Below are 15,179 nucleotides of genomic sequence, written 5' to 3' on the forward strand. Positions count from 1 at the left end.
AACTTATTATATTATATACATACTATATTCAAAAAAAATATTGTCGGCCTTTACCTCTGCGTAAAGCTCTTACCTTTACGTATATTGATTGCCTAAATATCTTTAACCGTTGCATTAACTACTTAACGTCGCGTATTTAGGTAAGGGGCAAATCTACAAACTCTGAAAAGCCTGTAAGTCAACTATTCACTTTGAAGAGAAACCCTGTGTTTGCATGTGGAAAATAATGTAGGTCTTAACCGCCACGTTTAGACCTAAACGTGTGGTGAAATGATAATAAAATTTTTGACCCCTAAAAAAGTTGCAAAGAAAGATATTCCTCTAAATTTGTAGTTCAGATTTGATGACAGTGGAGACGATAAAGGTTGTCGAGTTCTGTCTTTAAAAATATGTATGACAACATATTATTTCGAATATGATATTTGTTGGGTATTTTTAACCCTATTTTTATCGATATCGTTCATTGTTAATGCGATATATATATACATTGTGTTCCAATAATAAATGCCGATAAACATGACCTCGTTTCAAGATGCCACGTTTACGTAGTATATAACGATATTGTAATCTTTAGACTACTCCCATTAGCAAACTTTGAGTAGTTTGTTTACTATTTGAATTAAAAAAAACAAAAAACAAAACAAAGAAATTGAAGCAAACGGGTAAGTGGTGCAAACTAGTTTTCAAACAAATTAAACATTGAGATAGACATTGCAGTAACAAAATAGCATCTACACATGACGGAGACAAACAACAATTGCTTAAATTTCGAAATCCGCCTGCAAATTTCTAGTCAACAGGTAATAGTAATATCAGACACCAATCTTTACTCATAGCTAGCCTTGGATGTTAGATACCCTCATTTGATTTCCTTTTTGAGTTTTTGGGGGCACTTTTGTGAATTATAAAGAGGGCCATCTAGGCATCTTCATCCCCTAGTTTTATATTAATATTAATAAAGACTCCAAAATAGCATCTACACAGCTACCGATATCTGCTGGACACCCGCCGTAAAGTTGACCGACGAGACCGTATTATATATTAATAATAATGTACTCCAAAATAGCATCCACACATCCACAATTTTATCTTTTATTTCACGCCTAAAATTCTGTGGCTGCGTAGAAGCTCTTTTCGGGCTACATTGTTATTATTTTGCAGGGTAATATATTGTTGAATGGGTGGAGTGGTGTTGAGGACTAACGATTTATTGTGGTATTGAGCCCTAGATTATCGGTTGTTATATAGCTGGTCTCTGAGTCCCTTATCCGCCACGTTCAGGCTTTGACGGGACGTATGAGGGTAACTCGAAAGCGACAAAGTCTGAAAAGGCTGCAGCAGGAGCGTGTTATGGGCAACGGTATGGAATTAACGCGACGTATAATGGTTACTCCAATATTGAATAGAACGGGGTCGGCAAAAACATTTGTTATAAATTTCTAAACGATTACATTAGACCACTGCAAACTCTCAGACTTGTTTTTTTTGCGGTGCCTTCTGACGGGGATCGATTGCAACCTCGCCCATGGCTTCGCCTACTACATCGCCACATACCCACACACGCAGGGAAGAGGATCGTTGCTCGGTGGCCTCTACGTGACGCGCATCGCGCATTATTTGGGACTTGAAACACAGCTAGCTACCCTTACGATCCCGACAGTATCCCCCCGCGAGCTCGCCCGTGGTAGCGCCCAAGGCATGCGTATTGTTCTCAAGTTTAAGGACCCCGACGGGAGAAGATTTGACCGTCTCGTCACGGACTTCGGTATGCCACCGTACATACCGGTGCCATTAGTCGAGCCTCCATCATTGATTGCCCCGGAGGTGCACGTCGACGACAACCACGAAGAGCAATCGGGGGACGAGACGGAGGGGAGGGGGAGGATGAGGCGGCGGATGGAACGGAGCAGGTTCAGGTTACTTTTATAACTCGTTTACATTTATTTGTTTATGTCTAAATATTAACGTTTAATTCTCATTTTAATGTCAGCCACAGGTGCCGCAGCACGCACCGCGCACCTATCGCGCTGTGCGTTTAGACCATGCCACGGATGCACGCTTACGGAGAGTAGAGGACGCGGTGCTACGGATGCAACGCCAAATGGATTGGATGATGGAGAAGGAGGCTAGCCGACAACGCGGTGAGGATTACACATTACCTCCCCCACGCTTTGATCACGAGGCTAGCACATAAAGGGCCGGCGCCTCAACCGACGGGGACGAAGACGGGGACACGGTAGTGTAAATATTGATTTACACTACTTTGTTATATTATGAACTTGTTTTGAACTTTTATATGATGTATGTTATGAACTACTTATGAACTTTTATATTTTGTATTACATGGTTTTATGCTTTTTAATGTTGTAAGGTTACAATTATTAAAATCCAACCAACTAGTAACATAAACAAGATCATAATATTAGTTTAACTACATAATAAACTTATGAAAAAGATGTATTTTCCAAACCAAAAGAAAACAACGAGAGCTTGGATTCCAAAACACCATAAATCAAACCAATATGAAGATGTATATTTCATTTAATATTTTTTTAAACAAATAGCCAACACCTCATATTATAAACTAAAATCACATTACAACCTATAAAAAAGTAAGAACTACAAAATTTCTCAAAAAACTTAATAATTCATACACATATTTTTTCGACAGAAATATAAATATATTATAATAATTAACAAAAACATAAAAATCAAAATCTTATAATTAAAATAAATATTTATTAAAATATATATCATTTTTTATCATAAAAATCAAAATCCCTTAATTAAAACAAATACATATTTATATCAAAATCTTATACTTAGTAATATTAATATTAATGATAATAATAAGATGATTTGATGTGGTGAGATGATATTGACCATGATTTGATTGATTGAGCACTCACCGCCACGGTTAACACTTACCGTGGCATTTGGTGCGGTTTTCTGACCCCTACAAAAATCATATTTATATAAAACTTTTATCCTAAAATTTACAAAACACCCGTTCCAAAAACCCATCCCGTCAACAATCAGTGACCGTCAGATCATCAAATCACGACGCACCCTCACGAAATCTCGAGACTAACGTCAACGTGACCTCTCTCTCTCGAACAATCCTGACCCTTCATTATTATTATTATTATTATTCTTCAAACCCTTCCGAACACATCTCCAACTCTCATCTACCTGCGCACTCACACATATAAAACCCCTCATTCATCACCACTCCACTCACATCCACCATTAATCAGCAACGATTAGTTCAAGCTTAATCTAATAATAATCCAATTCAAGCTACAATGGATGAGGACTTCGATATTCCAGCAGCCGATGAGATGAACGATGAGTTTATGGATGAAGTTGATGATGCTCCGGTGACGTTGAAGGTCGGAGAAGAGAAGGAGATCGGTAATCAAGGCTTGAAGAAGAAGCTACTTAAGGAAGGTCAAGGCTGGGATACACCTGAAGCTGGTGATGAAGTTGAAGGTAGTATAATTAGGTTTATATATTTCTACGGTTTTTACGATCTAGGTTTAAATATACAGCCTGCGGATCCTGTACAAATAAAATTAACTAGTTATAACTAGGGTACAGTTTTGAACTAGAGTAATTATGTTATAAAATATCAAAATGTGTAATGCTCCATTAGAGTAATAATAATTAAGCTAGTGTTATTGTACAATTCTCACTCTTCATTTGTATATGATTCATACACTAAATATATATTGTTTAAATATATAATTATTGTTTTGGCAGTTCATTATACTGGAACGTTGCTTGATGGAACGCAGTTTGATTCGAGTCGGGATAGAGGAGAAACGTTTAAGTTCACTCTAGGTCAAGGTGAGTCTACTTTCTGTTTATTGCTGCTTCTGATTATTAATCTAAGCAGTTAATGCGGAAAAATATCGATAACGGTCAAGGACCGATGTCTGAGATAGTGAGATATCGGTGGGATATTGGTAAATTTGAATATCATGTAAAATTCATATATATAGCAATTATACTAATAATTCAGTATAGTCTCCTACCATTAACAAATTAATCTGTTGCAAATTGAAAAACACTAACAATCGTAGCAATTAAGAATTGATTAAGACTTAAAACACTAACATTGAACACTAAAAGTTGATAATTAAGACTTAAAACACTGATATCGGGAATATCAGTGATATATCGGTCAAATATTAGTCCAATATCGGCCAAATATTGGTCAATATCGTCGATATTATCGGTACCGATAAGGTAAGCTAGTTTATATGTGAGGCAGGATGCCATGTTTGCTATATATATGCATAGCTATGAATGATCGTATGCATTCGTGTTTTTATTGATGTCTTGTTTGTAAGATTGAACGAAATATAGCTCTAGTGTTGTTGACGATGCTGCTTTATGCGATACACAAACTGTTAAAGCAATTGTTAAGTGGTCTGTTGATAAACTAACTAATGCTTTTGATTATCTTGATAAGGGTTAGCATGTAGCTAAACTGGAACTAAATTAATGTAACCAAACATTATTTAATCGATGGTTTTGATTTGGTTAAGTGGTAACCGAATTATCAAAATTTTTGGTTTGGTTAAGTCGTAACTGAATGATCAAAATTTGTGGTTTGGTTATGGTTTTTACTGTGTGGCATAACTGAATTAACCGAACTTGTTTATGTCGGTTATCACTTAACCAGACCAGAGATTAATTGTTTGGCTTACTTAAGTTGGACACGGTTTTGCTTTATGCTTGCATCCATTGCATTCCAGATAATCGAGATTATTGCTTTTTTGGCAAACCGCTATCAGTTGCTACTGCGATTTGTATATAATTGAAAGAAAGATCAACGACAACACTAAAGCTATCATGTTCATCTTAGAAACAACTTATTAATGGAATATAAGAATGACAATCATTCACAACTTATATGCATTATCCGGCCTGTTCGAACTACCAACCAATATTGTTTGCTTTGCTGCAAGAACTCATGGATTTGGTTCTGGTAACTCAAGTAGAGCCTCCTGGGATATCAAAATCGAATTGAACTGACTCATTTACACCTTTACTTTGAGATGCTGATTAATATGAATTTTTTTTTTCTTTGACGACTCAGGACAAGTGATCAAGGGATGGGATTTGGGTATAAAGACCATGAAGAAGGGTGAAAATGCACTCTTCACCATACCTGCTGACCTAGCATACGGTGAAGCCGGTTCACCCCCAAAAATCCCTTCTAAAGCCACCCTCCAGTTTGATGTAGAATTGATTTCTTGGGTTAGTGTTAAAGACATCTGCAAGGATGGTGGTATCTTCAAGAAGATTGTTAAGGAAGGAGAGAAGTGGGAGAACCCTAAGGACCTTGATGAGGTTTTAGGTACTTTTCTCGTATCCACTTTTCATACTTCTGGTTCTTGACATCATGTTCATGTTATTTACATATCAAAGCTTTATAAATGCAGTGAATTATGAGGTTCAACTTGAGGATGGGACTCAAGTTGCTAAATCAGATGGAGTTGAGTTTACGGTACAAGATGGTCATTTTTGCCCTGCTCTGTCTAAGGCTCTAAAGACAATGAAGAAAGGGGAAAAGGTCATCCTTACAGTCAAACCAGAATGTAAGTTTTTCGTTATGTATTTTATAAAAAAATCTTGAATTGAGTGGCAAAAGAAGGATGATACATTTGTGATTTCATGGGTTGCAGATGGATTTGGGGAGAAGGGGAAACCTGAGGCTTCAATTCCAGCAAATGCTACACTACTGATCACACTGGAACTTCTATCATGGAAAGTGGTGTCAACTGTTACAGATGACAAGAAAGTTATCAAGAAAATCTTGAAAGATGGAGAGGGATATGAACGCCCGAATGAAGGAGCCGTTGTGCTGGGTAAGCAAAATTTAATATTTTTTTATGTTTTTTTACCGTTTTGCTGCACTATCTATTTTGCATATTATGTCTAAAATTGGTTATGATGAACAGTTAAGCTGATTGGTAAGCTAGAAGATGCAACCGTATTCATCAAAAAAGGCCACGTTGATTCGGAGCCTTTGGAGTTCAAGACAGATGAAGGTATGCATGTATATACATCTTCTAAAGTTTGTTTATTTAGCATGTTTGTTTTCAAATAGTTCAAAAATGATTATATTGGTGTTCGCATAAACAGAGCAAGTGATTGATGGGTTGGACCGAGCTGTGATGACAATGAAGAAAGGTGAATTAGCTCTTGTGACAGTCGCACCAGAATATGCCTTCGGTTCTACCGGTTCTGAGCAAGAATTAGCAGTGGTCCCACCTAATGCTACTGTTGTTTATGAAGTTGAGCTTGTTTCCTTTGTTAAGGTATGTTTACATTCTGGCTAAATCCACATTCATATATTTTAAATTTGGTTTTTATTGTTTGTATCTTATCTCAACATTCTTTATTTTTCAGGACAAGGAATCTTGGGACATGAACACAACCCAAGAGAAGATCGAGGCAGCTGGCAAAAAGAAGGAAGAAGGAAATGCGTTCTTTAAAGCCGGTAAATATAAGAAAGCAATAAAGCGGTACGAGAAGGTAATATTCAGTGTTATAACTTTTAAGACAAACTTTTTAATTATTAATGCTGCGTGTATGTCGGTTAAATAATGCTAATTTAACTTTCTATCTTTTGAATCTCAGGCTGCTAAGTACATTGAGTACGATACCAATTTTGAAGAAGATGAGAAGAAACAAGCAAAAGCGTTGAAGATTACTTGCAATCTTAATAATGCGGCCTGCCAGCTGAAACTTAAGGAGTACAAACAGGCTGAAAAGCTTTGCACCAAGGTTAGATTAGATAGATATGTTCTTTTTTTTTTTAATTAATTATATTAATGTGTACTAACGAAGTCATGTAATTTACACAGGTACTGGAACTTGAGATTACGAATGTGAAGGCCTTGTACCGGAGGGCTCAAGCGTACATAAACGTGGCTGATTTGGATCTTGCAGAGGTTGATATCAAGAAAGCTCTCGAGATCGACCCGAATAACAAGTAGGAACCTTTATATATAGTCTTGATTATTTTTAATCAATTTGTTGAATATGGAAGTTATTAATTTGTTTTGGTGTTTGTTATTGGACAATTAGGGATGTGAAACTTGAATACAAAGTGCTGAAGGAGAAGATAAAGGAATATAATAAAAAAGATGCCAAGTTTTATGGAAATATGTTTGCCAAGATGACTAAGTCATCTTCCAATGTAAGTCTTCTTATTAAATTCAATATTTGTATTTTTAAAGGTGTGATTATTGATATATATTTTGTTTGTTTTGTGCAGAAAGCAAAGGAAGCAGAGCCAATGAGCATTGACAGCAAGGCATAAGAGTGTGATTGTAGTGCATAAGAGTTTTCTGGGATTTTTATGGTCTGGTATTCTCTTATCAAGTTGTGGTGTGTGTTGACGATGGTGATTTTTTTTTTTCGTTTATGTTAGAAGTGATACTGTTAACTGAATTGTATTTGGTGCAACCATAATCAAGATGCAAAAGATTGTGTTGAGGCCTTTTACTTTGTTTTCATTTTCGCTGTTCTTGCAATGTGTTTTATTATACATGCGCGTGCTTCGATCTTGCAATTGTCATTGATACACTGGAACTGAAATCATGTCACTTACCAGTTGAGTTGTACTCAAATATAGAAATCGAACACCCAAAACGAGTGTATGAAGTTCTGGTTTAAAAATCAGTCTAGGTTCGTGATAGGAACAAGCGTGAGTAAAGCAAGGGTCAATCTGGTTACAACCCAGTTAGTTATATGTGTTGTGTTTCAATCCAAATCCAGCGGCTTGTATGCATAAGAATACTGATGATCTTCAACGATCAAAGGCTAATGAAAAGCAGGGTTAAAATAGCATGCGGCAAGTCTTTTGTGGACCAAAACAAAACATAAAAGACGATGGCTCAGTTGTTGAAATTCCTATAGCTGATATAACAAAGCTAGCAAGCTCTCTGGTCAAGGTTTCTGTAACAAGCTTACAAAGGCAATAACGTTACTATAACTTGTACGATTGTACCCATATGCTGTAACGATTGTGCACTGCTTCGCCTACAAATGTGAAGGTTCAAAACAATGATTCATGACAAAAAACAAGACCTTACTTGAACTGGATCTGTTCTATAAACAACAGTAGCATTAGGTGAAGAATGAGTTGTGCTATTTTCTTGTCCCACATCGGTTGGCATTGAAAACAGAAGGCATCATATAAGAAGCACAGGGTGATGGAAAAAATGACCTTACGTGAATAGGATCTGTTCTATAGGCTCGTATTCTCTTTTCCTAAGAGGACAGAAACCCATGTTGGCATTGATACATGGTTGTCTGACTGACATCACAAATTTTTTGTTACTTTTTATTTTGCCTCGCAGGCGCATACCAGTTCGACCATATGCCTGCAGTCCTGTACGGTTGCACTAGATGATCAAGTTGGTATTTTCCTTTTATTTCTTGAGCATGTTATCAGATTATGTATCACATACAGACAATCAATATGATCATTACTATGTTTTAATATAAACAGGGATTTTAATACACAAATGTGTATTTCCGACAATTAATTATAAGTTCTATTTGCAGCCTTGGTATGGCGGCAATGGTGGTTACCAATCACGTATTCATACTACGACATGAAGACAGTGGTCATTTCTGGCGACTTTAAGTGAGGGGCAGCTTAAGCTCAGTATTCACATATAACCATATGTTCAATATTGCAAATTGCAATATTTTTTAAAATAGAGAAACAACGACAAAGTTGGTCAACGGTCAAACCAACATAACTCGTCACCTCGTCTAGAAAAAAAGATACTATTGAATACTGAATGTCTTGTGAGCTTGCTCTTGTTGCTCATTTAGGTCCCTCAAGTTTTTGTTTAAAGTATAAGTCTGTTTAAGTTACGAGTTAATAACACCACGGATCAGTCTATGAAAGGATGTGTCAATCCGATTACAACCCAGTTAGCTGAATGCGTTTACGTTTCATCCTAATGATCAATAACTAAAAAAAACAAGGTCAAAAACAACACGTGGGATGTCTTTTGAGGACCGAACCATACAAGTAAAAGGTCAAAACTCGAAAGCACATCGATGAACTCAGATTTTCACCCATTTCTCAAAGCATACACATTAACAGATTTTTGTCTAGTTGAAATTCTTTTAGCTAAAATAATAAACTAGCAAGCTCTCGAGTGACAGTTTCCGTACACTGCTTATAATATGAGCTAGATCTTTCTGCGCCTACAAATGTGAAGGTTTAATAATGATTCATGAGAAAAAACAAGATCTTAACATAAATGTGCTATTTTCTTGTTTCACCAATAATAATTTCTCATATTTATTAATATTTCTAATCTCTTTGGTCATTTTTAATGTTGAACAAGTATGCAAATGGTTCTCTGTCTTGTCCCACATCGGTTATGTATGAAAATAGTAGGCATCATATAACCAGCACCGGAGTTGATAAAGCACGACCTTACTTGAACTGGATCTGTTCTATAGGCTCGTACCTCTGTATTCTTGATTCTTAAGAAGACAGAAACTCGTGTCTGGTTGATGAGCCAAGACCGTGTAACTAGAGCGTGATTAACAGAGCTTATGGTCTTGACCATGGCTCAGTAGATGATCGTTGTCAGCTCATACCTTGAGTCCTGGCATGGTTACATGGTTGTCTGACAGACAACAGAATATTTTTATTTTGCCTCGCAGGCGCAAACCAGTTCAACCATATGCCTGCAGTCCTGCACGGCTGCACTAGATGATCAATTTTGTATTTTCCTTTTATTTCTTGAGCATGTTATCAGACTATGTATCACATACAGAATCGATATGATCATTGCTATGTTGTAATATAAAATGTGATTTTGAAACATAAGTGTGTTTTTCCAACAATTTTCATATTTGCTAATTGCAATAATATTTTAATTATTATAAATAGAGAAAAAAAGACAGAGTTGGTCAACGGTCAACCCAACACGACACTTCTCATAGTAACTCGTCGCCTCGTCTAGAATAAAGCTACTGTTGAATATTGAATCTCTTGTGAGCTTGCTCTAGACAATCCTCTAGTTGCTCCATTTAGATCCGTCAAGCTACGGAGTCTAGGGACAGTGGTGCATAGTGGCCCGTGCACCCCGATTGAAAAAGACATGAGTCCAAAACAATCAAAGAATGGCGCTGTATCTTTATAGTTATCTTAAAATTAGAACATTTAAAATTGATGATTATTGGCAGTAAAAATAAGTTTGTTCAATGAAGATCCAAGAATCCTCTAAACAATATCTAAACTAGGGATACTAATATAAAAACTTACAAAACCGAAAATCATGGGTTGATATGAATCCGATAACTTAGAATGAGTGTATGAAGTTTTGGTTTAAACTACAAGTTAAATTGTCAAAAGAATACACATGTATGAAGTTTTGGTTTGAAGTATAAGTTATGCGATGAGGACATGAGTCACTCTATGGAAGCAAGTGTCAGTCCAATTACAAATTGGTTAGCTAACTGAAACGCGTTTCAATCCAAAACCAGTTAGACATGTATGCATATGCATACCGATCTTCAAAGATCAAAGACAAAAAAACATGGTTAAAAAACAGCACACGGGAAGTCTTTTGAAGGCCAAATGTGATAATCTGGGATAGCTGACCAAATCGACAAACGGTTTTGTCCCACATCGGTAGTGTATGAAAATAGAAGGCATGATATAAGCAGCACCGGGTGGTTGAGAAGCACGACCTTACTTGAACAGGATCTGTTCTATAGGCTCGTACCTCTGTATTCTTGATTTCTAAGAAGACAGAAACCCATGTCTGGTTGATGAACCGAGACCATTTAACCAGAGCGTGATTAACGGAACTCATGGTCTCGACCATGGCTCAGTAGAGGATCGTTGTCAGCTCATATCTTGAGTCTTGGCATGGTTACATGGTTGCCTGACAGACAACACTAATTTTTGTTTCTTTTCATTTTGCAAAAACGCAGACCACCGGTTCGACCATATGCCTGCAGTCCTGCAAGGCTGCACTAGATGATCAAGTTGGTATTTACCTTTTATTATTTCTTGAGCATGTGATCAGATTATGTATCACATACAGAATCGATATGATCATTACTATGTTTAATATAAAGGGTGATTTTAATACATGAGTGTTTTTCCAACTAATGATTATAAGTTCTATTTGCGGGATCTCAAAGTAAACGATGGCTCAGTAAAACGGAAAAAACAACTACTGAATCTATTGAAGGCTTTAAATAACTTTCTAGAACTGCAATGAACCTGTTTAATGTTGGATCTCTTGTGAGCTTGCTCATTTAGGTCCGTGAACCTATCGTGCCTGGGACATTGGTGCATCGTGGCCCGTGCACCACGGTTGGAAAAGACGTGAACCACGAACAATAAAAATAATGGCATTGTATCTTTATAATTATCTTAAAATTTTAACTTTTAAAACTTGATGGTTACTAAAGTAACTTGGTGATTCTCTTAGATGACTCGCTATGGGGCGCTAAGGAGGAAGAAGGCGGTATCTGCATAGTCCACTGCTTCCAAACATCTTAAAGGCTTATGATACCTCCAGAGTACTGACACGGCGGGATGTTATAACACTGAACCCAAACATAGTCAAACAAACCTGTTTTAAGCGCGGTTTCAATATATGCATGGCAATGGACACTAGGGAGCTGCGGTCAAGTATACTATCTTTCCTTTACCATTATATTTAGAAAGATACTTTGCCAGGTCATCCCAGTGTGGATGATTTGCCAAGCGAACGGGTTCACCAAGCGAACGGGTGGATGATTTGCCACCTAAGACTTGTACTTGTATTGTTGACCAAGTCTACAAACGGTTTTGTCCCACATCGGTTGCCAATGAAAACTGCAGGCATTATATATCCAGCACCGGGCTATGTAGTAGCATGACCTTATTTGAACAGGATCTGTTTTATAGGCTTGTACCACTGTTTACTTGATTCCTAAGAAGATAGAAACCCGTGTCTTGTTGATGAACCACAGACACCACATTTTTTTGTTTTATCACACTATCATTTTTATGCTTTTTTCATTAACCATAATGCTCAAAAGTTGTACATTGTTCATAGTTTAATAACATTAATCTTACAAACCTCTAATTGTAGCTTGAAAAATTATCACAAAGAGAAAAAGAACAGTAATTATCATAGCACAAACACTAATGCTTGATGATGCAACTTCTGCTGATGATGATCTTTGTCGAGCCGATCTCAACTTCTTCAAAGACTTCAATCGTTCAATCCTTGCACGTTTCTTCATAACCAGCTCGGAAATCTCCTTAACCAACCGCATATCACTTGAACTCAATGTCGGTCCTCTACGAGGCCGCGGTGGTTTGCAAGCCTTCTTTGAGTTTTTACCCTTTTGTTTCTCTTTTGAATTTGTTTTCCCTGTAACTGGCATGCTATTATTATTATTATGTTCCCTCTTTTCGCCTTCAAATTTATCCTTAATCAACGATTCAATGTCACGATTCGCTTTAGCATCATCGATGTTTTCACCACCATCCAATCCTTGGAAACTCAAAGTTAAACCTAGTGATCTAAGCATGTTCTTGACTCTTTTGCCACATGTCACCTGCTCGCATTCATTTCGGTTACTCTCGATGTCTACAACGGGTTCGCTGTCTTTCATCATGTTATTAAACTTCTAATATTATCTAAAAATCTTCAAATCTTGTAACAATCACCCAATTCTCTAATTTCTACATGAACATATGATCACATCATGTTAATTAATTGTTACACATAGTTTCATTTTCTCAAATAACATATAACAAATTTCATAAATACATGTTACAAAAATTACAATATTAACAACTTATTCATATCAAATTAAAAGAAGCAAGTGTTACCTGAACCAATCGGGCAAAATATTCAAATGTTGTGTATGAATTTTGATTTTTGAGGAACAAATGATGTACTTAAGTATAAATATATTGGTTAATATCGAATACATTTTCATAAGAATGTATTTAAAAAATAACTAAAGAGATTCCCGCGGGATTATTGTCGTGTGACATGTTCTATGAAGCTTCGAGCAGGTAACAGATTCTGTTTGAACACTTTAGGTTCAATGAATAAAGCCATATATTATTCAAACGCGGGATGTTTTTATATGTTTCTTTTTAAATTTAAATAGTATTATTTCTAGTAGTTAGCTTTTTGTTTTTGTTTTTTCAATAAAATACAAACGACTTTTAACGTGAGAATCGTACAAACAACTAGAGTAATTATTCATTAAAATACGTTTAATTTGACTTAGGAATTAGGATTTAATGTGTGACAAAATCCGAAAATTCATTTATTATGAACTTTTAATACAACAATAATTGTATAAACAAAAAAATTCTAAGCTGACCTGGTAGCTTGACCCAATCCACAACTCCACAAGTTCTTCCTCTTGGACCCTGCTAGGGGCTAGATGTAAATAAACTCAAATAAGTGTGCACTCCGCAGTCCGTACCCCGTGACTTGTTTAATGTATATTATGATTCACACTGGTCGAGAAGTCAATCTAATTACATTACAATATCTAACACTAAATAGTTATGGGGTACGAAGAAGGCATCACATTGTAGTGAGCTCGTCTCTAGTTGGGTCCAAAGAGCAACGACCCTGGCTGGGGTCGTCCAAGGAGCATCGCGTTGTAGTGAGCTCATATTGTAAGGCCCCGAACCCGGTGACCCTACTTTAGCGTCGGATTTACTCATAAACACAGTTCTTCAAATCAGAGTTTATTAAAACTTTTCGCGGAATATAAAACATCAATCATTTGTTACCAAACATTAAATCTTTTCTTTGATACCATAACACAAAACTTTATATTTAAAACATCTTTACTTCTTTCTTCAGATGCCAGCCGTTCAATCCATGCCGTGTGTCATCCTCATGCTAACTCTATAAACAGCTCACCTGCGTGCATACTAAAAGTCAGCTACGCTGAGTGAGTTCTAGTTAATCATACAATATCATGCAATACCTTCTTACATACATACGTACTTAACCTCATAACTTTCTTTCATACACACATAAGTACTCATACCATCATTCTTACTTACATACTTTCTTTCTTACTTACATACTTTCTTTACATTCATAATCATACGTTTTAAAGAGCCTTTCGCCCTATAACCTCACAGATATTATAAGGGTCTGGTCCCTAGTTTTCGAATATTAGAAGGGTTCGATTCCCTAACATCACAGATATTATAAGGGTCTGGTCCCTATCATCACAGATATTATAAGGGTCTGGTCCCTAACATCACAGATATTATAAGGGTCTGGTCCCTATCATCACAGATATTATAAGGGTCTGGTCCCTAACATCACAGATATTATAAGGGTCTGGTCCCTAACATCACAGATATTATAAGGGTCTGGTCCCTAACATCACAGATATTATAAGGGTCTGGTCCCTAACATCACAGATATTATAAGGGTCTGGTCCTTAACATCACAGATATTATAAGGGTCTGGTCCCTTGGTTTTCGAATATTAGTAGGGTTCGATTCCCTCTTCATTACCATACAACCATACATCCTACCTCGAGTATTATTAGGGCTCGGTACCCTTTTCGTAACCATACAACCATACAACCGTCATTTCCTTCTTTTATTAACTTTATTACGTTCATATACATAAACATACATATCATACTTACCATATTTATAACGTTACAACCTGACAGTACGTACAATATCCGAAGATCGTTCACGTACCATCAAGCAATCATTCATACATATCACACATATCACATACCATTCGTGTACCTATACACACATACTTACATTATAACATAAGAACACTCTAGGCATTCTTTACCTCATTCATTAACAACCATACCCCTTGTCGTTACGTGCAATATCCGAAGATCGTTCACGCCCCGACAAGTATTCATTTGAACATTCATACATCTACGATATATAATATTCGTACCTTTATTTTTAACCTGACAGTACGCGCATTATCCGAAGATCGTTCGCGTACCGACAAACAATCATTCATATCTATCACACATTTCACATATGACATACACTTATCACTTAGGATAAATGTATTAACAACACATCGAGTATGCACACAGCCCCGAAAACATAACAAGGAATGGGGCTAGAAACTCACCTGAATTCTGCTTCT

At 36.5% G+C, this 15,179-nt stretch overlaps 1 protein-coding gene and 2 non-coding genes across 3 annotated transcripts; all 3 read left to right on the forward strand.

Moving 5' to 3' along the window:
- Positions 1 to 3,263: 3,263 nt before the first annotated feature.
- Positions 3,264 to 7,535, forward strand: LOC143537498 (peptidyl-prolyl cis-trans isomerase FKBP62-like). The gene is made up of 12 exons (XM_077031256.1): positions 3,264 to 3,492; positions 3,763 to 3,849; positions 5,108 to 5,368; positions 5,454 to 5,609; positions 5,697 to 5,879; positions 5,973 to 6,062; positions 6,157 to 6,332; positions 6,424 to 6,549; positions 6,655 to 6,801; positions 6,882 to 7,009; positions 7,105 to 7,216; positions 7,295 to 7,535. Exons 1-12 carry the CDS (start codon positions 3,306 to 3,308, stop codon positions 7,337 to 7,339), a joined length of 1,698 nt encoding a protein of 565 aa, XP_076887371.1. The 5' UTR covers positions 3,264 to 3,305; the 3' UTR covers positions 7,340 to 7,535.
- Positions 7,536 to 9,475: 1,940 nt separating this feature from the next.
- On the forward strand, positions 9,476 to 9,687 carry LOC143537508 (small nucleolar RNA U3). Its single transcript, XR_013136066.1, has one exon. It is a non-coding gene; the product is annotated as a small nucleolar RNA U3 (small nucleolar RNA).
- A 1,054-nt stretch (positions 9,688 to 10,741) lies between these two features.
- On the forward strand, positions 10,742 to 10,953 carry LOC143537507 (small nucleolar RNA U3). The gene has a single exon (XR_013136065.1). It is a non-coding gene; the product is annotated as a small nucleolar RNA U3 (small nucleolar RNA).
- Positions 10,954 to 15,179: the final 4,226 nt, after the last annotated feature.

Source organism: Bidens hawaiensis, unplaced genomic scaffold, assembly GCF_021521415.1.
Source record: "Bidens hawaiensis isolate Kalapana, Puna unplaced genomic scaffold, B.hawaiensis_p1.1 tig00011192_1, whole genome shotgun sequence".
In the NCBI taxonomy this organism is placed as follows: Eukaryota; Viridiplantae; Streptophyta; class Magnoliopsida; order Asterales; family Asteraceae; genus Bidens; species Bidens hawaiensis.